The 21,508-nt window shown below is 39.7% G+C and overlaps 1 protein-coding gene across 2 annotated transcripts in view; it reads right to left on the bottom strand.

Moving 5' to 3' along the window:
• Positions 1-21,508, bottom strand: part of yars1 (tyrosyl-tRNA synthetase 1) — a 64,253-nt gene that overhangs the window by 31,189 nt on the left and 11,556 nt on the right. For both annotated transcript variants that reach the window (XM_059954607.1, XM_059954608.1), the window contains exons 2-8: positions 19,331-19,412; positions 18,686-18,832; positions 15,087-15,262; positions 14,283-14,412; positions 6,331-6,411; positions 1,982-2,074; positions 945-1,080 (exon numbers count right to left, since the gene is read on the bottom strand). In XM_059954607.1, the coding sequence (XP_059810590.1) occupies positions 945-1,080; positions 1,982-2,074; positions 6,331-6,411; positions 14,283-14,412; positions 15,087-15,262; positions 18,686-18,832; positions 19,331-19,387 (820 nt within the window). In that variant the 5' untranslated portion in view covers positions 19,388-19,412. The remainder of the gene's footprint in view (positions 1-944; positions 1,081-1,981; positions 2,075-6,330; positions 6,412-14,282; positions 14,413-15,086; positions 15,263-18,685; positions 18,833-19,330; positions 19,413-21,508) is intronic.

A 21,508-nucleotide genomic window follows, 5' to 3' on the forward strand; every position in this document is an offset into this window, starting at 1 on the left:
CATCAAAGGTTACAGGGCGAAGGCAAGAGAATGTAGTTGAGAGGGATAGTAAATCAACCACGATAAAATGGCAGAGCAGACTCGATGGGCCAATTGGCCTAATTCTGCCCTTATGCCTTAAGGTCTTACACACTCCACACATTTGAATCTTTTCCAGAAAAACTACACCGAATATTTAATGCTGCCAACATCATTACTCTTCACAATTTCACCTCCCTTTGCATGCCCCATAGCCCGTACAATACTTTCTCAAATTTCCCTCATTGGTTACTCTTACATTTAATTTCTCCTCATGACTTCCCAGTTAAACATTCTGCTTCCTAAAGCTCTCAGGTGGCATGGTTGCGTAGCTGTTAGCACAACCCATTCCACTGCCCTTGACTGGGGTTCAATTCCCAATGCTGGCTGTATGAAGTTTGTACATTCAATGTGGGTTCCCTCCAGGTGCTCCCATTCCTCCAACATTCCAAAGACATACAAGTTAGGGTTAGTAAGATATCGGCATGCCATTTTGGCACCGGAAGCATGGTGACAATTGCTGCTTGCCCTCAGACTGTTCTGGTTGTTGACACAAATGACACATTTCACTGTATGTTTCGATCTTTAAAATCTTTAATCCTTAATCTCAACCCTCAGTCTTATTCTAATCAACATTTTAAGCCTTTTGATCTTTTAATTGATATATTTTCTTTGGAAATGTTTGGCAAATGGCTTGACTCAATTTGTTGTACAAGGCTGGCATTTGCTAGGTAACACCAATGGCATTCTGCATGGGAAATTCACTGCCCATGCAAAGTGGAAATGGCACAATCTCTATTATCGTTCAATCTGGACCAATCCTTAACCAATCAGATAAAGTGACTGTGACAGATAAAGCATTCAGTTCTGCAAGTACAGGGCAGTGATCATCTTTGGCCAGAAACAGAAGTATAACTTATTCTCACCTCCATACAATGGAAACAAGACATGCCTCACAAAGGACAAAACACCATTGTTCTCCACATTGCCAGGTTCACAGAACGCCTTTTTTAACTTCTTTTTTACATCTTTCCTGTCATCAAGCAGATCAATTTTGGATTCCTAAAAGCAACATTTACTGCATTATCAAAGTGACTACCAAAGCAATTACATTCAGTATTTTGTGTCTTTTGCTTTACTTTTTGTATATAAATATGATAACACCACTATCTTCTTCTAAAATTTCTGTTACATTTCTGACTTGTTACAGAATCAAATTCTGGCTTAACAGTATATATAGACTGATTACCCATTCAATGGTTTCTATCTTGTGAGATCCTAGGAATTTTTTTCTAAGAATCAAGACATTAGCAGATATTCATACCACAACATCCATTTTCTAAGCATTAAGGGCAATTTGAGTGGCATGGTAGCATAGCGGTTAGCACAATGATTTACAGTACAAGTGACCTGGGTTCAATTCCTGCCACTGCCTGTAAGGAGTTTGTATGTTCTTGTGACTGCCTGGGTTTGCTCCTGATGCTCCGGTTTCCTCCCACGGCCCAAAGGCCTACTGGTTGGTAGGTTAATTAGTCACTGTAATTGACCTGTAATTAAGCTAGGGTTAAATCAGGGTTTGCTGGGCGGCATGGCTTGAAGGGCCAATTCCATGCTGTATTTTAATAAATAAATAAAGTTTAACATCACTGACTTTCGTACTCTCTCCTGACATAGATGGAAGCCATTTAATCCTTCAGGTATATGATGCAGTTTGGAGTGAACACATTAATCCCATTCCCCAAACACATCAGGGTGACACCTAGGGAACATGTTCCCCATTAGATACGATATCATTAGCCTGTATCACCTTGGGGCCATTACTTTCCCTTTCTTGTTGAATTTTATTCTTATTTTTGGATGACGATCTAGTCATGATTTATAACAAGCCACGGGCATTTACAATTTTGTTTCTCAATTAGTAAAATTATCCAGAACAATAGAAATTGAAATCAAGAGTCAATACCTCTTCTGAGGAGCTCATTTTCCCTCCAGTCAGGCCTGGGACCATAGGGTTCATTAAATGAATGCGCTTGGAATACCCAAGAGCTGGAAGGTACTGAAGAAAGAACAATTAAGAGTTAAATACATCCAGATACTGCTTGAAGATTTTAGCATTCTGCAACCAAAAGTTGGTGTCCACCTGAACTGAGAGGACTGATAATCTTAAAAAACATTTGCATCATCCTGACAACGTTGTTTAGAAAGCTTTATCGTCAAAGTATCTCTGAAGATTACTAATAGATTACTTACGAGTTATGTTTAATCCTGTTAAATTTTATAAAGTGATAACTCTAGATTTAGATGATCAATGAAGTTATGTAATCTAAAGAGTTGTCATTCAGATCTAGCAAGATATCAACATTAATAGCATAGGGTATCATATATTAATTCCATGTTTAACAATGTGATCAAAAACTAAGCCAATGAATAGTCTCAAAAGTACAAGGAAAATGCAAAGAGAAAGAAGTTGTTACATTTTAGACATCACATTCTATAAATCAACAACTGCTGTGCATTGAATTAAGTTATTTAAGTTTTACATTTTTATCATCATTTGCTTGGTCCTTGAAGCAACTGAAGCAGCAGCATCTTGAAACAATAACATAGGGAATATTCAGCGTTTCAAATGAATCTTAAAATTGCATTTTCCAAGAAGATATTAATATTTCTAAAGATTTAAAATATATGCAATTAATAACCTATCCAGACATCTCCAGCTGCATTACTCATAACATTGAATGCTAGTTCTGGCAAGACCAACAGACACTTGGTCTCATAAAGCACAGATCATTACAAATTACTTTAGATCAAGTAAAATAACTGAGGTATTATGCTTGTAGCATTGGAAACACAGTCAACAGTTTACATATATCAGGTTTTCAAAAAACAGCAATATTATGTTAGTTGGAGTTTATTGAGGACAAAGCTTTATCAGGGCACCAAGAATCACCCATTGTTTTAGGTTTTATTGTGGGATCCTGGTTTAACATCCTATACGAGAGATGCCAGCTGCAGATGGTGCAGCAAATCCCATCCCTCTAAATCTTGAACTAGAGAAATAACCTAGATTATAAATTCAGATTTCTATGACAAGGTATTCTTAATGTAACTGAACAAAAAAATGCATACTTTTCCAATAGATACATAAATTTCCTGTTGAACTCAGCTGAAAATCAATTGTATTGCAACACAAAATTTGAAATGCTCCTCTGAAAGGATACCCCCCAAATATCATTCTGTAAATAATTCCAACTTTTAAACTGGAAGTTAAATTCTGGGATGTGCTTTTGCAACCTAATATTTACAGAGTTGTTCTGGCACAAGAGGACATTCTAGTCTTTGCCAGTTCCAATCAGATCATTGGATCTGCTCTTACAGCTTTGCAAACCAAATTATTCTCCAAGTAAGAGATGCTGAACTCTTCTTGCGCAGGTTCCGTCTCCGAGCTTACTTCTTTGACAAGGTCTCTCTTACCCCCACCGATGACCCCTTCTCCCGTCTTCAACCCTCCTCCTCTTCATGGACACCCCACTCTGGTCTTCTGCCTGCTCTGGATCTCTTTATTGCTAATTGCCAAAGGGACATCAACTGTCTTGACTTCACCACACCCTGTTCCAATTCCAACCTCACTCCTTCCGAACGCTCTGCTCTCCACACCAATCCCAACCTCACTATAAAACCTGCTGATAAGGGGGGAGCTGTTGTTGTCTGGCATACTGACCTCTACCTGGCCGAGGCACAGCGACAACTCTCTGATACCTCCTCTTATTTACCCCTTGATCATGACCCCACTAAGGAGCACCAGGCCATTGTCTCCTATATCATCACCAACCTTATCAGCTCTGGGGATCTCCCATCCACTGCCACCAACCTCATAGTTCCCACACCCCGCACTTCCTGTTTCTACCTCCTACCCAAGATCCACAAACCTGCCTGTCCAGGTAGACCTATTGTCTCAGCTTGTTCCTGCCCCACTGAACTCATTTCTGCATACCTTGACACTGTCTTATCCACCCTTGTTCAATCTCTTCCCACATATGTTCCTGACACTTCTCATGCTTTGAATTTTTTCAAAGATTTTAAGCTCCCTGGCCCCCACTGTCTTATTTTCACCATGGACCTATATATTTCCCTATATACCTCCATCCCCCACCGAGATGGTCTCGAAGCTCTTCGCTTTTTTTTGGATTCCAGACCTAACCAATTCCCCTCTACCACCACTCTCCTCTGTCTAGCAGAATTAGTTCTTATTCTCAATAATTACTCCTTTGGCTCCTCCCACTTCCTCCAAACCAAGGGTGTAGCCATGGGCACCGGTATGGGTCCCAGTTATGCCAGCCTTTTTGTTGGCTTTGTGGAACAGTCCATGTTCCAAGTCTATACCGGTATCCATCCCCCTTTTCCTTCACTACATCGACGACTGCATTGGCGCTGCCTCTTGCACGCATGCTGAGCTCGTTGACTTCATTAACTTTGCCTTAACTTTCACCCTGCCCTCAAATTTACCTGGTCCATTACCGACACCTCCCTCCCCTTTCTTGATCTTTCTGTCTCCATCTCTGGAGACGGCCTGTCTACTGATATCTACTATCAGCCTACAGACTCTCACAGCTACCTGGACTATTCCACTTCCCATCCTGTCTCTTGCAAAAAGGCTATCCCCTTCTCACAATTCCTCCGTCTGCACCGCATCTGCTCTCAGGATGAGGCTTTTCATTCCAGGACGAAGGAGATGTCTTCCTCTTTTAAACAAAGGGGCTTCCCTTCGTCCACCATCAACTCTGCTCTCAAACGCATCTCTCCCATTTCCCGCACATCTGCCCTCACCCCATCCGCCCACCACCCCACTTGGGATAGGGTTCCCCTTGTCCTTACCTACCACCCCACCAGCCTCCAGGTCCAACGTATAATTCTCCGTAACTTCCGCCACCTCCAACGGGATCCCAGTACCAAACACATTTTTCCCTCTCCCCCTCCTTCTACTTTTCACAGGGATTACTCCCTACGCGACTCCCTTGTCCACTCGTCCACTCCATCCCTTCCCACTGATCTCCCTCCTGGCACTTATCCTTGTAAACAGAACAAGTGCTACACCTGCCATTACACTTTCTCCCTCACCACCGTTCAGGGGCCCAGACAGTCCTACCAGGTGAGGCGATACTTCACCTGTGAGACGGCTGGTGTGGTATACTGAATCCTGTGCTCCCGGTGTGACCTTTTATATATTGGTGAGACGCGACGCAGACTGGGAGACTGTTTCGCTGAGCATCTACGCTCGGTCCGCCAGAAAAAGCAGGAATTCCCAGTGGCTACACATTTTAATTCGATGTCCCATTCTGAAATGTCTATCCATGGCCTCCTCTATTGACAAGGTGAATCCAAACTCAGGTTGGAGGAGTAACACCTTATATACCAGCTGGGTAGCCTCCAACCTGATGGCATGAACATTGACTTCTCTAACTTCCGTTAATGCCCCTCCTCCCCTTCTTAGCCCATCCCTGAAGTATTTAGTTGTTTGCCTGTTCTCCATCTCCCTCTGGTGCTCCCCCCCTCCCCCCTTCTTTCTCCCTAGGCCTCCCGTCCCATTATCCTTTCCCTTCTCCAGCTCTGTATCACTTTCGCCAATCATCTTTACAGCTCTTAGCTTCATCCCACCCCCTCTGGTCTTCTCCTATCATTTCACATTTCCCCCTCCCCCTACTACTTTCAAATCTCTTACTATCTTTCCTTTCGGTTAGTCTTGACGAAGGGTCTCGGCCCGAAACGTTGACAGCGCTTCTCCCTATAGATGCTGCCTGGCTTGCTGTGTTCCACCAGCATTTTGTGTGTGTTGTTTGAATTTCCAGCATCTGCAGATTTTGTGTATTCTCCAAGTTATTTATTGAGATACAGCGCAGAGTAAGGAGTTTGTACGTTCTCCCTGTGACAGAGTTGGTTTCTGTGCTAAGCTCTTCCAGCCACGGCAGCCAGCAACCCTGGATTTAATCCTAGCCTAATCACAGGACAATTTGCAATGACCAACCAATCTACCAACCAGTACATCTTTGGCCTGTGTGAGGAAATCTAAGCACCTGGAGGAAATCCACGCAGTCATGGGAAGAACGTACAGGCAGCGGGTGGGAATTGAACCCAGGTTGCTGGTATTGTAAAGTAACCACTACACTAATGTGCCTTAATAAATTTCACATCCAACCTGCTTGCTCAACCTTTGCTCATAAAACATGACAACAATATGACAAGCACAGTTAGACATTCAATACTGCAACTGCTTAATATTTCAAATAACTGTAAATATTTTGATAACAGTAGTACCTTTTCTGCAAAGGTGAATATTTTCCTCTGATCAATCCCACCAAACTGTGCATCAACCTTCAAATACTCTTCATCTAGGGCCTAAAAGGAGTGAGAAAATATTTTTAAAAAAACAACGTTAACACTTGGGATTAAAATAAAATAAAACTTTTAAAGTTTTCAATTAATGAAAATATTGAAGCTTTGAAAACAAAGAAAGCTGTTAATAAAATGAATTACTTGCCACACAAGATCATTTCAACATTTGAACAGGGCTGGCATCACAGGTTTATTTTAACCTAGGGCCCTATGGGGTTTTTTTTTGTAATTTACTTTTTTATTGAAGTTCATCATCAAACATTTCCATAAGATGATTTTCAGACATTGTACATATATATCACAAATCTCCACATAGTAGTTATCTGAGGTATACACAAAGAAAAGAGTGGAAAGAAAAAACAAGCAAAAGGAAAGAACTATGTACAAGTAGGGAGTGATTTTTTTTTAAACGACAGATTCATTGATTTGTGAGAATAAGATCAGGCCTATGAGGCATTATGTAGTTAAACCATTTTTCCCAGTATGAATCAAATTGTTCCAGCTTATGATTAACAGATGCTGTTATCGTCTCCAGTTTGTAAATTTCCATTGTAATTTCCATCCATACATTTAAAGTTGGGCTCTCCTGTGATATCCATTTCCTAGTAAGAGTCTTTTTACCACCCACCAACAGAATATTCATTAAATAATTATCTCCTTTCAACCATTCTTGAGGTATATATCCAAAATATATGGTCTTACTCTCTAAGGGTATTTCACATTTAAAGATGTCTTGTAGGGCATTGTGTATCCCCCTCCAATAGTCTTTGATAACAGGGCAGTCCCAAAAAATAAGATATGATTTGCATTTTGATTTCCACAATTTCTCCAGCAAACAGGGAGGTTACTATCATAATGGGATTTCTGAGAGGATGTAATAAAATATCTTATTAAGTTTTTCCATCCAAATTCCCTCCATTTCTGTGAACTGGTACACTTCCATTGATACCTCCATATTATTATCCATTCTTCCTCAGATATAATTATCCCTCCTTCCTTCTCCCATTTTATTTTAATGTATGAAGTCCAATGTGTTTTAAGATTTGAGAACTCCTTATACATGCTTGAAATGATTCTACTACCGTTATCTGAATTATATGCTTTTATAAATAGCTCTATCAAGCATGTACTTGCCTTTGTTACAATAAGTGTCTTATTAACATATTGTCACATCTGTATATACCGATAAAAACCATGTTTTTCGAATAAGTGTTTCTCTTTAAGCATTTCAAAACTGAACAGTGTTCCTTCTTTCATCATGTTGCAAAGAATTGTTATTCCTTCAGCTGTCCGGTCCTTAAACCTAGCATCCAATTTATTTGGTGTAAAATCCAAGTCATATCTCCCTCTAGATTATATTCTTTTATAGTAGTTTTCCATATTTTAAGAGTCAATTTCACCCATGGGTTATCAATAGTATTGATGTACCTTTGCAGGTTGTTATCAGCCAAAATTGCCTGTATGGGGATGGGAACTACCTGCTCGTCAATGTTTTTGAGCTGTGCTGCAAAATAATCATCTCTAAGAGAAGGTAGGCCCCATCCCCCCTTTTCCTTTGCTAACTGCAAAGTTTTGAGACAAACCCTAGGCCTTTTCCGCTGCCAAATATACCTTGATAACATCTTGTTCCATTCATTGAATTGATTTTGATTAATCTCTATTGGTAGGGTCTGAAAGAGATATAACAGTCTGGGCAGTATATTCATTTTAATAGACTCAATCCTTGAACTGAGACTGAAAAAGGAATCATGTTCCATCTTGCCATATCTTCCTTATTTTTTTATATTAAAAAAAAACCTAAACATAAAAAACCTAAAAACCTTAGGAACACCACTGGGATTGTGAAATGAGCCCAGCAGATTGCACTTTCTGAGGAAGCTTAAACAGGCATCACTCCCCACTAACATCTTAACTACATTCTACAGAAGAGTGGTTGAGAGTGTGCTGACCTTTTGCATCACAACCTGGTACTCCAGTGTAGTGCTGCCAACAAAAAACCCTTGCAGAGGGTGGTTAGGGGAGCAGAGAAGGTTATTGGGGCCTCCCTACCTTCTGTCCAAGACCTCTTTCAGTCGATGCCTCCAGAAGACACGGTACATCATTAAAGACCCCTCACACCCTCTCCATGAACTGTTTGTTTTTCTGCCATCAGGTCAACATTACAGGAGCATCAAAACTAAAACCACAAGGCTACTAAACAGCTTCCTCCCACAGGCAGTCAGACTGCTGAATAGCTGCTCTACCTGACTCTGCTGTGGACACTTTTAACTTGCACTGGACACTTATAACTTGTTTTTAACTGACATGTGGCTGTTGTGTTTTACTATTTATTGTTATGTTTATTATTTACTGTTGCGTTTGTTATGTTATGATTGCACTGCTCCTGGGAAACGCTGTCTCATTCAGCCCTGCAGAGCTGATGTATGGCTAGAATGACAATAAAGTTTGTGAATCTTGAATAAAGGCTGATAATTACATTCTGATAATTTTGCCAAATCTTTTGGCATAATGATGTCCAAATATTTGAAAGACTCTGTTTGCCATGCCCAGGGATATCTACTTTCAGTTTCTCTTGGTGGGTTATAGTAATATGAAAGTAATTGGGTTTTATCTATGTTGATCTTGTATCCTGATAATTGACCATATTGTTCAAAGGATTACATCAACTTAGGTAAAGAGTATGTTAGTTGCTCTAGATAGATCAAAATGTCATCCGCGTAACAAGCCAATTTATGCTCTGTCCCTTTAATAGTAATTCCCCTGATATCTACATTTTGTCTGATATATTCAGCTAATGGTTCCAGACATAATGCAAAGAGTAGCGGTGACCAAGCATAACCCTGTCTTGTGCCCTTTTCTAGGGTAAGACTATTTGATAAATATCCATTGATTTGAATCCTAGCAGTAGGGTTGTCATATCGTATCTGGATAATTTTAATAATTGTGTCCTGGAAACCAAATCTGTGTAAAACTCTGTAAAGAAAATTCCAATTAACCGACTCAAATGTCTTTTCAGCGTCCACGTTTATCATTATTGCTTCGATTTTATTTTTTTGTATATGATCCATAATGTAAAGTGTCCTTCGTATATTGTCTTGTGTTTGGCATTGTCGTATAAAACCTGTCTGATCGTTACACATCAGTATGGGTAGAAACTCCTCTAATCGTTTGGCCATGATGGAGGTAAATAACCTATAATCTACATTAAGAACAGATATTGGTCTAAATGACCCGCATTCCATTTTATCCTTGCCTTCTTTCGGTATAGCTGATATTATCGCTTCCTTCCAACTGAGTGGCATTTGTGCTTTTTTTTTAAGAGCCCAGTTCAGTGTGGGGAGTAAAACAGGAATTAACTCATTTTTAAATTCTTTGTACCACTCTGCCGTATACCCATCTGATCCTGGTGACTTGCTTAATTTAAGCCTACTGTTATGAATGATGGACAGACCTGATGGACAATGGGGTGCAGAGTTAACCATTCCCCCCCCCCCCCCGAGAACTACGAACTATTGCTGCTGTGATGCGGCTACTGAGAGAGAGAGAGATAAAGCCCAGGCAAGAACATCCGCTACAGATAAGAGGGGGAGAGAGACTGTTGATTTACTGTATTATGACTCTTCCTGGATTATTTACTTTCTACTACAAGGACTGTACTTTGCTCATTAACGTTCCTCAGGAGACAGCAGGAGTGGCCTGATTTGATGGACACGGTCATTCAGAGTTGATGGATAGCTGAGACCCCGTGAGTGGGGATAAAAGACAGGTCTGGAGAGACACCCTTCAGACACACTAGTGGACACTGACTGAGTGTTGGGAACCCACAGAAAGGTGGGGGGCTTCAGAGACCGAATTAGGAGATCGGTCAGTAAAACTCACAGTGTTACAGCAGGGCCGGTGGGGACTTGAGTGTGTGTCCACTCATGCCAGAGTGACGAGTCCACCACAGAAGAACGGTCTAGCTGATGACCAGAGGGGTCATAACTGAATGACCACAACGACACGACGGATTAAGAAAGCAACAAAAGGTTTGCCTGCCGCAGCAGTTACATCTCGCACGCTCTCTCTCTCTCCCTCCAATGATTTCATTACAACAACCATAACTACTTCAGCATTTATGAACTGAACTCTATACTTTCATATGACAATTCATTTACCCCTAGACATCAATAGAGCTTGTTTATTATTATTACTCCTACACTTTTAGGTTTATTACTGCTAACTTGTTTTATATGTATATTTGCATTTTTGTTATTGTATTGTGTAGTTTACTAATAAACACCTTTAGTTTGGTGTAGTTTACTAATAAACACCTTTAGTTTGGTACCACCAGACTCCAACGGATTCTTCTTCCTCTGCTGGTCAGACACACAGGGTAGGTAACACTACTAATTGCAGCTTTTAACTCAACTTCAGTTATGTCAGCACTCATCATTCTATTTTGTTCTTCGCTTAAAGTGGGTAACTAGAGAATTCAAGAAGGTGGCAATTTGGGTTATGCTTCCCCCTGGAACTTTGGAATATAGAGTTTTGTAAAACACTTCAAAAGCTTCTTGAATTTCACTTAGCTTATTTTTTATCATTTTCGTTCTTGGGTCCCTAATTCTATGAATTGTATTTTCTGCTTTTCAGTTTCCACACCAGTATTTTCATAGACTTTGATCCACTTTCATAATGTCTCTGTTTCAGAAACATTAAATTTTTCCTGATTTCTTGTGTAGCCAAACTATTAATTTCATTCCTAATTCTTTAAATTTCCCCTAATGTATCCTTTGCCAAATTCAATTTGTGTTTTTTCTCTAGTTCCTTCAGCCTATTTTATAATTCCTCTAGTGTTTTATTCCTTATTTTTTTCTTATATGAAGATATCATTATAATTTTCCCTCTTAAGACAGCCTATCCCATAAAATGGGAGGTGAAACCTCTCCATTATCATTAAATTCTGAGTAGAGGCCAATTTCTTTTTTAATTTGTTCCTTAAAGTACGGATCACTGAGTAGACTTGAATTTAGTTTCCAAATAGTATTCTTTGGTTGTAGGTCAAAATCAACAGATAAATATATAGGTGCATGGTCACTTACATCTATTGTCCCAATTCCACAGGTGTTTATTTTGTCTTTGTCTTTTCCAAATGTTATGAAATAGTCTATTCTTGTATATACAGAATGGGGAGTAGAATAATGAGTGTAATCCCTTCTGTCGGGGAAAAGGTATATCAATTAGACCAACATCCTCAAAAAGTGTATTAACTTTCTTATGTAAGGATTTTGTTTCATAGGTTTTTCTATTGGAAGAGTCTAAGTTTGGTTGTAATTGTAAATTTAAGTCTCCCCCACATATCAGGAGACCTTCTGTTTCTGCTACCATAATATCAGTAATTTTCTGAAAGAAACCGATATCACTTCCTGGGGGTGCATATATATTCAATAGAGTAACTGAATTTCCATCTATATTCCCCTTTACCAGAATGTATCTGCCCTCTTTAACTCCCATTTCGAATGCTTTTTTCAAAATTTAGCTTACTTGAGATAAGAATAGCAACTCCTCTCCAATGTCCTGATTTATATGAGGAGAAAAACAAATTAGTGAAGTCCATTCTCTTTAGTTCTCTATGCTCATTATCACAAGCCCTCTGCTCCTTCAGGAACGTTGTAAATTCTGTTATTTTTCCACCATGTTCTTCCCGCCAGGTCAAGCAGTTTATCTTCTTGTTGATTTAATATTTTTATTGCCTTACTTAGTATCCGTTCCACGTTTTGAACTCGATCTTCCACCTTCACAATTCGAGTCTCTGTCACCGCTATTTTTTGATTGACGTTGGTGAGCTCTGACTTAATATCATGTAGCTGCTGTTTTATATCTTTCTGGAACTCCCCTATCTCTTTCAAAATTTCGATCATATTTGCCGCTTCGCCTGAACAAGGCCCAGCGTCCGTCTCGCTAGCACGCGTTCAGGTAGGAGAGCCGCTCGCTGCACTCCTCTCAGCTGCATGCTCCGCAGTGTCGCTTTTTAAATTTCCATTCTTTTTCCCCATTCTTGCTCCTCTTATCAGTTCAAATACGTTCGAAAAATACTATATTTGATGGGTTAACGGGGCTTAATACGCGTTTTTCCGGAGGAGCTAGTGACTTAAACTGCCATTCTCGACGATGATGTCACCGGAACCCAGCCCTATGGTTTTGAACAGGCTACAAAAGGTTGTGCTTTTATTAAAATATAAATGAATGACTGAAAAAAAAATCAAAAATGAATAAGTAATATTTCAGACATCATTTGAACACCTGGTTAATTACCCACGAATTTACATATGAGAAATGGAAATTCCTGTCAATCTTTTGACAACAAAGATTTAAGAGAAAGGATATCCCTTACTTTAATAAATTTCAGCTGTGATATGGATAGGAATTTAAATTTGACTAAATTAAATTTAATATGATGGGGCTCACTAAAATAATACATATATCGTGCATGCAAGCATGCATTCTCAATCTGCTTCATGCTCAAAGAATATAGAACAGTACAGGCCCTTTGCCACAATGTTCTGCTAACCTTTATTTATTCATTGAGATGCAGTGTGGAATAGGCCCTTTGAGCCATGACACTCAGCAATCCCCCAATTTAATCCTAGCCTAATCACAGAACAATTTACGACGACTAACTAACCTACCATCCGCTATGCCTTTGAACTGTGGGTGGAAAATAAAATCTATAAATATCACATCCATCACTCTACCTTCATTGATCTGTTCTGTCACTTTCTGGAAAAATCAATCAGGCTCATGAGGATCAACCAGTCCCACGCAAAACCGTACTTTCTGCCTCTAATCAGACTAAGTTTCTCCAAATGCTCAACAGTCCTGTCCAATTGTTTGCCCACCACTGATATAAGATTCAGTGGTCTATAATTCTCAGCATTATCCCTATTACCTTTCCTGAACAAAGGAATTACATGTGACACCCTCCATTTTCTACTATGACTTCCGTGGCCAATGAGGATACAAAAATCAATGCCAACTGCGTAGCGATCTCTTCCCTTGATAACCTGGGGTATACCCATCCAGCCCAAGGAGTCATCTAGCCTAATGTTGTTCCAAAGTTCCAACACATCCTTTTCCTTAACCTCGACAGGTTCCAGCACTTTAGCTTTTTCTATGCTTACTGCGCATACATCCCCAGTATCTCCCCAGTTCCTGCCCAATAGAATCCTAATTTGCCCTTCCCCAATTAAACACTATTCTATACTGTCTGCTCCTTTCCTTGTCCAAATATTATGGAGTTGTAGTCACGGTTTCCGAAATGCTCACCAAGAGATCGGTCACTTGACCAGGTTCATTGCCTAGTAGCAGATCCAGAATGGCTTCTCTTCTATCCAGCATAAACCTTTCCTCTATTCCCCATTCTGACCTTTCCCTTCTTGTCAACAGCCTATTACTTCCCCCGGGTGCCCTCCTCCTTCCCTTTCTGCCATTGTCCACTCTCCTCTCTTATCAGATTACTTCTTCACCAGCCCTTACCTTTCCCACCTACCTGGCTTCACCTATCACCTTCCAGTCAGCCTCTCCACCCACCACCAACTTCTTATTCTGGTAACTTCCCTCTTCCTTCTCAGTTCTGAAGAAGGTTCTTGGCCCAAAACGGCAACTGTTTATTCTTTTCTGTAGATGCTGCCTGACCTGCTGAATTGTTCCAGCACTTTCTGTGTGTTGCTTTGGATTTCCAGCATCTGGAGACTTTGTGTTTGTGATTGACCTCTCTTCTAGTCAGCAGGTCCACATATCGTGTCGGGAATCCTTCTTGGACATCATCACAGGTGTCAGAGCCCCTTTTCCTCACCATGTACATTCCCTTTGTTATCAGTCTTTCCCCTTCCTACCTGTAACCCAGGATACAGGAGACCACTGAGGAGAGGATGTTCCACTTGTTTAACTACTTCCGCACCAGCTTTTTTGGCATCATGTTGGGTCACTACAGAGGCCAACTTGTAGACATCCAAAGTGTATTCCCTGAAAACACAGCCACGTGCTGAAGTTAGAGAAACTGTTCAAAGTTCAAAGTAAATTTATCATCTAAGTACATACAAGTCACCATATACAACACTGAGATTCGTTTTCTTATGGGTAAATTCAATAATCCATTACAGAATAATAACCATCATAAACTCAGTGAAAGACTGCACCAATCTGGGCATTCAACCAATGTGCAAAAGGTTCAGTGGTTCAGTTCATTGTCAAGGTATGCATGTACAATACAACTCTAGATATTTGTCTTCTCCAGATAACCGTTAAATACAAAAAATCATGGGGGGGTGTTGAAAGAAAAAAATCATCATCCACTCCCCACATGAAAAGGAAACAAAACTTGCTAAGCCAAAACACCCCCACCCCCTCCCTCACACAAAAAAACTAACGGATCGTCCTCATGGAAATCGGCAGTTGTAACATCAAACCCCAAAACCCCAACCCAAAAGACGACAAGGTGCAAACACAAAAAAAAAGCAATAAACATTGAGAACTTCAGATGAAGAGCCCTTGAAAGAGAGTCCATAGGTTGTGGGAACTTTTCAATGATGGGGCAAGTGAAGTTGAGGGAAGTTAACTTGTTACAGCCAAACAAAATAAAGACTTTCAATCTATGAAATGAAAATCATCTTTTCCCCATTTAGATATTGATACCCTACCTGCTTAACTGAAATTCGGTCCCTTTCACAAATTTGAGTTTTTCTGTTGGTACACCTATACTTTCCAGCATGGCTTTTATAATACGTTCATAGTACTCCGTTCTCAGTTGAAGCAGCTCCCAAGGAGCTTTCATGTTGTCCAAATAAGCATGCAAATCAGCAAATAAAACAGTTACCTGAAGCAGAAGGGGAAAACAGAGATTTTAATTGTTTGTAAGAATTTTTTTATTGCAATTTCTGCTATTTCTGGAATGTGCTATAGCTTTCCTAGAAGGTACTCACACATATTGAGATCCTGCACAGTGCTTCAGAAGGCTAACTCATGACATTTCCAGATTTTTAAACTCTTTCCACATGTTCACTACTATGATGTGACATTTTGCAAGTCCCACATCCAGAAAACAACAACAGAAATTTTCTCCATTTAGGCACCATGAAGACCACTGCCACCATCTTTGCAAAAATGTGCTCCATAGTCCAACAAGTTTTATTCTCAGGATGTTTGTAAGCTTGATATAATACAACTAAGTAAGTCAGGGGTCAGATTTTTCCTCAATTAAAAATATTCGGTACTCACAATGTACATTGATAAAGAATTTTAGATTTTTACTTTCAGCTAATCCTTAAACTCAAGAGCTCCCACTGTTAAACTCTCCACTGCCCTTTATGAAGGTCATTAAAATTATTGTTAGCAAAATTTGGATTATCTGTCCTAAGATCCACTCACTTGATTGGAGTAATACACAAAATGCTGGAGGAACTCAACAGGTCAGGCAACATCTATGGAGAGGAATAAAGATCACTGAGATCCATCATCAGAATTTCAAGCATCTGCAGGATCTTGTGCATATTAATTTATCAGAATCGTTTATTTTCTTGCATACTACTCACTGATCCATTCTGTTTATAGCCGGGGATGGTAATAGGGATAAGCTTCTACTACCTATTAAATGCTCGCAGCAGTGCACACTTCAAATAGACTCTGACCAACCAAGTCCAACTCCTGCCCTTCACCTGTGGCTTAGCTACTAAGCCTGGCGGAACTGTTTCTACTCTCAGGAGAAGCGGCAAAGGAGGGTTGCTGGCACCTTAAAACTTGTCCCTTCGGGCAGGTGGGGCTCATCATCCATGGTTGGCAGCTCTTCTAGGAGAAGGAAAATTCCAGCCTCAAGCCTTCACTGCCTTGCAGTTCTTCCCACTCGTGGAGAAGGCTTCGGGAGTAATCTCTGAGGGAAAAATCCAGAGCTGGAATCCCCAAAGGCAGAGCTATATTGACTTCAACTCTGACTGGCAACTCCTCCAACACTGCAGGTGCCAAACAGTATTGGTCTCTGTCACCTTTTGGGTTATCAGATGTGTGGATGGAGAGTGTGATACATGGTAAAAGCTTGTTCTCCATATTGTACTGCCCTGACTTGCATATCCTGTAGACAGCTAAGACTCAACACCCACGGTCAACCCTGACTAATGGAGGCCCTCGATTATGAAAGGTGCAATTGCTATCAACAATGACAGAGTATAATGGAATTTTTAAAAAAGCAGAATTATCAGGGATTCCTCTTCAAATCTCAGGAATTAGCCACTGGTGTACTTGGCCAGGTATTGAAAATCTTTGTTGAACAACTGGCTGGAGTGTTCAAAATCATCTCCAGACTCTCACTACTACAATCAGAGGTTCTCACCTGCTTCAAAAGGATATCATTCATCCCAATGCCCAAGAAGAGCACGATGGGCTACCAGATACTATTACAGCTCAGGACATCAAGAATTCAAAGTTCAATTCCAACATCATCTATATGGAGTCTGTATGTCTTCCCCGTGGAATGAGTGGGTTTTCTCTGGGTCCTCCAGTTTCCTCCCACATTCTAAATAAATACTGGTTATTATGTTAATGGGGTTATAATAAATTGTCCTGTGATTAGGCTAGGGTTAACTATGGAGGGATGGGCTTGAAAGGCCTATTCTAATTAACAGTATCTCTAACTAACCAACATTCCTAACTGTGATGAAATGTTTTGAGAAGTTGGTTATGGCTAGAATTAACTCCTGCCTGAGCAAGGACCTGGACCCAGTGCAATTTGCCACCTCACTGGCTCTCCACTCAGTTTCGGAAAATCTGGACAACAGCAATACACGACCTCAGTCTGCTGTTTATCGATTACATCTCAGCGTTCAACATCATCATTCCTCACTAATAATCAACAAGCTTCAAAATTGGGGACTCTGTACCTCCTTCTGCAACTGGTTCCTTGCCTTCCCCATTGGAAGACCACACTCACTGCAGAGCAATAATAATGTATTGCTGTCACTGACAATCAACACCTCCAAGGTAATGCTGACCCGGGCTACTTGTGTGGCTGGACACAGCTGAAGAGACATCTCTAAGTTTGATCACTTTACTGTTCTTGACTGAATCTCAGATGGCAACAAGGAGGCATACAGGAATGAGATAGATCAGCTAGTTGAGTGGTGTCAGATAGACAGACAGACATACTTTATTGATCCCGAGGGAAATTGGGTTTTGTTACAGTCGCACCAACCAAGAATAGTGTAGAAATATAGCAATATAAAACCATAAATAATTAAATAATAAGTAAATTATGCCAAGTGGAAATAAGTCCAGGATCAGCCTATTGGCTCAGGGTGTCTGACATTCCGAGGGAGGAGTTGTAAAGTTTGATGGCCACAGGCAGGAATGACTTCCTATTACACTCAGTGTTGTATCTTGGTGGAATGAGTCTCTGGATGAATGTACTCCTGTGCCTAACCAGTACATTATGCAGTAGATGGGAGACATTGTCCAAGATGGCATGCAACTTGTCATAACAACAACCTCGCACCCAGCGTCAACAAGACCAAGGAACTGGTCATGAACTTTAGGAAGGGAGAACACACAGCAATCCTCATTGAAGCGATGTAGTGGAAAAGGTGAGCAGCTTCAAGTTCCTGGACACCAACATTTCAGAGGATCTATCCCAGGCTCAACATTTTGATACAATTACAACAGCGGCTCCACTTCATTGGGATCTTGAGGAGATCTGGCATACTACCAAAGGCTTAAAAATTTCTGCAAATGTAGGGTGGGGTGCATTCCGACGGGACATACGGAGGCTCCAACGGAGGCATCGAAAGAGGTTGCAGAGGGTTGTAGTCTGAGCCAGCTCCAACAAAACCACCTCCACTCTTGAGTCATCTTCAAGGGCCAGTGCCCCAAGAAGGTAGCATGCATCATCAAGACCCTCACCATCCAGGACAATTCCTCTTCCCATTACTACCATTGGGAAGGAGGTACAAGAGCATGAAGACCTACTCTCAACATTTTCAAAGCAGATTCTTCACTTCCACCATCAAGTTTCTAAACGGTCCATGAACCTATGAATACTACGGTATTTTCCCTCTTTTGCACTACATTTTTGTAACTTACAGGAATTTTTATGTCTCACACTGTACTGCTGCTGCAAAACGCCAATGATAATAAACCTGACTCTGATTTATGCTGCCAGCTCTCAACAAAATCATGACTGAACCAATAATATAGTTTGGACAACAAAGTCCATGGAGAAAAAATCTGCACATTTCCTATTTGCCTATCATCTCACCTCACAGCCAGCTTTCAAGAAGTCAGCGATCTTTGACATTGGCACAAAGTATGCTACGTGGGGTTTTCCAGTTGTGGCTGTTCCCCAGTAAACATTCAGGTCTCGCTCTTGCAGAATGGAATGCAACTTATCCTCACCCAAGACCTCCTAGAAAAAAACATTTGTTGAACTATTTAAGTATATATTAAGCTTAAAAATACATTCTTAAACTGATTTTTTTGCTGAAAATGCAAAATATATAATGATTAAATGACTGCAGTTCAAGAATGTATAGACATAAAAGTGAATTGATCCTCAAAATGTAATCAATTATCCACCAACTTATATACCAGTTATACTGTTCTGTGCTTTTTTACCAAAAATATTATATCACTTTTTATCTTTTTGCCATATATTTACTTTCAGTGACAATATTACATGGTCTGCGGTTTGCACATTATTCAGGGTGAGAAGTTTTAATAGATTTATATTTACAAGCTCAATATAATGAGAAGGAGGTTAGGGTTTCAACATATTTCAACATTCAACTCATTTAAAGTTCCAGTTAACTTTGCATTCACCAGCATTCCTGGTAATCAAATCTATGTATTCAAACAGAAAGAAAAATATTTATTTCTTATCAATGGTATTTGCATAATGTCACACCTGCAAGTTTCGTGTGATAAGACTGATCTTCTCCTCAACATTTCTGCTTTCCCCCATGATGCTGAATGCTTCCAATGGCGATCTGCGAGAAACCGAGAAGTCAGTTTTACTATAACATTACTGCCAAGTGCTTAACTTTGTTCACAAACAATGCCAGTAAACATGAACTTCTCCTGCCCACTATAATTGCATAGATGATAACACTTGTAGGCTGTCCCCAGTACATCCTTAAGTTGTGCCAGTGGTTAACGCAAACAACACATTTTGCTGTATATTTTGATGTACATGTGAAAAATAAATGAATCTGAAGAACTGTCTAATATTTCTAGATTTCTGCATGTACAACTGTGCAAGAGTAAAGGTTGCCTTTAGTGTAAGACGAGGTCTCTTGAGAAAGCTTTTACACAAATCAGTAGGAGGTGGGTTACCAATTCAAAGATTCAAGGACTAGAAGCAAAACTGAGCAACTGATACAGTACTGTACTTTTACATTAACATTTGAGAATAACTGAGGAGAAATAAATTGGGGAGTCACCTGCCATCTCAGTGGATGCAAAAAAGATCCTTTGGCACCATTTTGAAAAGGATGGAGAAACTGGCTCTGATGTCCTCTATAATGCTATAATGCTTACTTCTAAAGCAAAAATACAAATATTGTCCTCTTTTTTAAAAAAAATATTTAATGAGTGTGGAATAGGCCCTTCCAAGCCTTCGAGCCAGGTTGCCCAACAATCCCCCAATTTAATCTGAGCCTAATCACGGGACAATTTACAATGGCCAATTAACCTAACAGCCGGTACATCTTTCGACTGTGGGAGGAAACCGGAGCACCCGGAGAAAACCCACATGGTCACAGGAATAATGTACAAAGTCCTTACAGGCAGCGGCAGCAATTGAACCCAGGTTGTTTGCACTGTAAAGTGCTGTGCTAATCTCTGTGCTACCCTGGCCCCTTGCTGGATAAAGATTACCTACTATGCTTATTACAAACAGGACTATAATTCAAAAGTGCTTTCTTGCTATGGCAATACTAACAATACCGAAACTGTCTATAAATATGTTAGAAGGAAGAAAGCCCTTTAATGTAATGAAATTCTTATTTTCACACTGTACACACCCATCACTGTGTGGTACGTGGCAATGCATATTCAGAACAAATCTACCAGCTTAAAACAATGCATTTGCAAGACAAAGTGGACAATCAAGATCAGAATTGTATTTTGCCACCATCCGTAACTTCAAGTACGGCAAGATTCAAAGTTATTTCTCACACATACGTTGAAACATATGGTGAAATGCATTGCTTGCATCAACAACCAACACACCATATGGTGTGCCTGGGTTAGACCACAATTGTCGTCACACATTTCTTTCTTTCTTTCTTTCTTTTTTTTTCCCTTTATATCTTTTTATTAATTTTAAGAAAAACATAGATGAAATATGAATACAAAGCATTTGAGAATACATAATTAATAGTTTAAATAGACAATCAGATATATAATAATCAATAAGGCCTCCCAAATTTATGTAAAACAGACAAAAAAAAGAAAAAAAAGAAAAAAAAAACCAAAAAAAAGAGGAAAAAAAAAACTAACCAACACGGGCCAATATATAATGTTAAATACATATAGTAGTGCCAATAACTCTGAACCTCCATCCAAATAATAAAGGATAATAAAAGTAAGGTTTAGGAAAAGACAATTTAACTCATATGAAAATGTTGAATAAATGGTCTCCAAGTTTCTTCAAATTTAACTGAAGAATCAAAAACCACGCTTCTAATTTTTTCTAAACTCAAACAAGAGATAGTTTGAGAAAACCACTGAAATACAGTTGGAGGATTAATTTCTTTCCAATTCAATAAAATAGATCTTCTAGCCATTAATGTAACAAATGCAATCATTCGTTGAGATGAAGCGGATAAACGGTTATTATCCATCATTGGTAAACCGAAAATTGGAGTAAAAGGATGCGGTTGAAAATTGATATTTAAAACTCTTGAAATAATACTGAAAATATCTTTCCAATAATTTTGTAAACAAGGACAAAACCAGAACATATGAGTCAATGAAGCAACATCAGAATGACATCTGTCACGGGTTGAATTAACATGAGAATAACATCGAGCCAGTTTATCCTTAGACATATGAGCTCTATGTACAACCTTAAATTGTATTA

Source organism: Hypanus sabinus, chromosome 30, assembly GCF_030144855.1.
Source record: "Hypanus sabinus isolate sHypSab1 chromosome 30, sHypSab1.hap1, whole genome shotgun sequence".
NCBI classification, from domain to species: domain Eukaryota; kingdom Metazoa; phylum Chordata; class Chondrichthyes; order Myliobatiformes; family Dasyatidae; genus Hypanus; species Hypanus sabinus.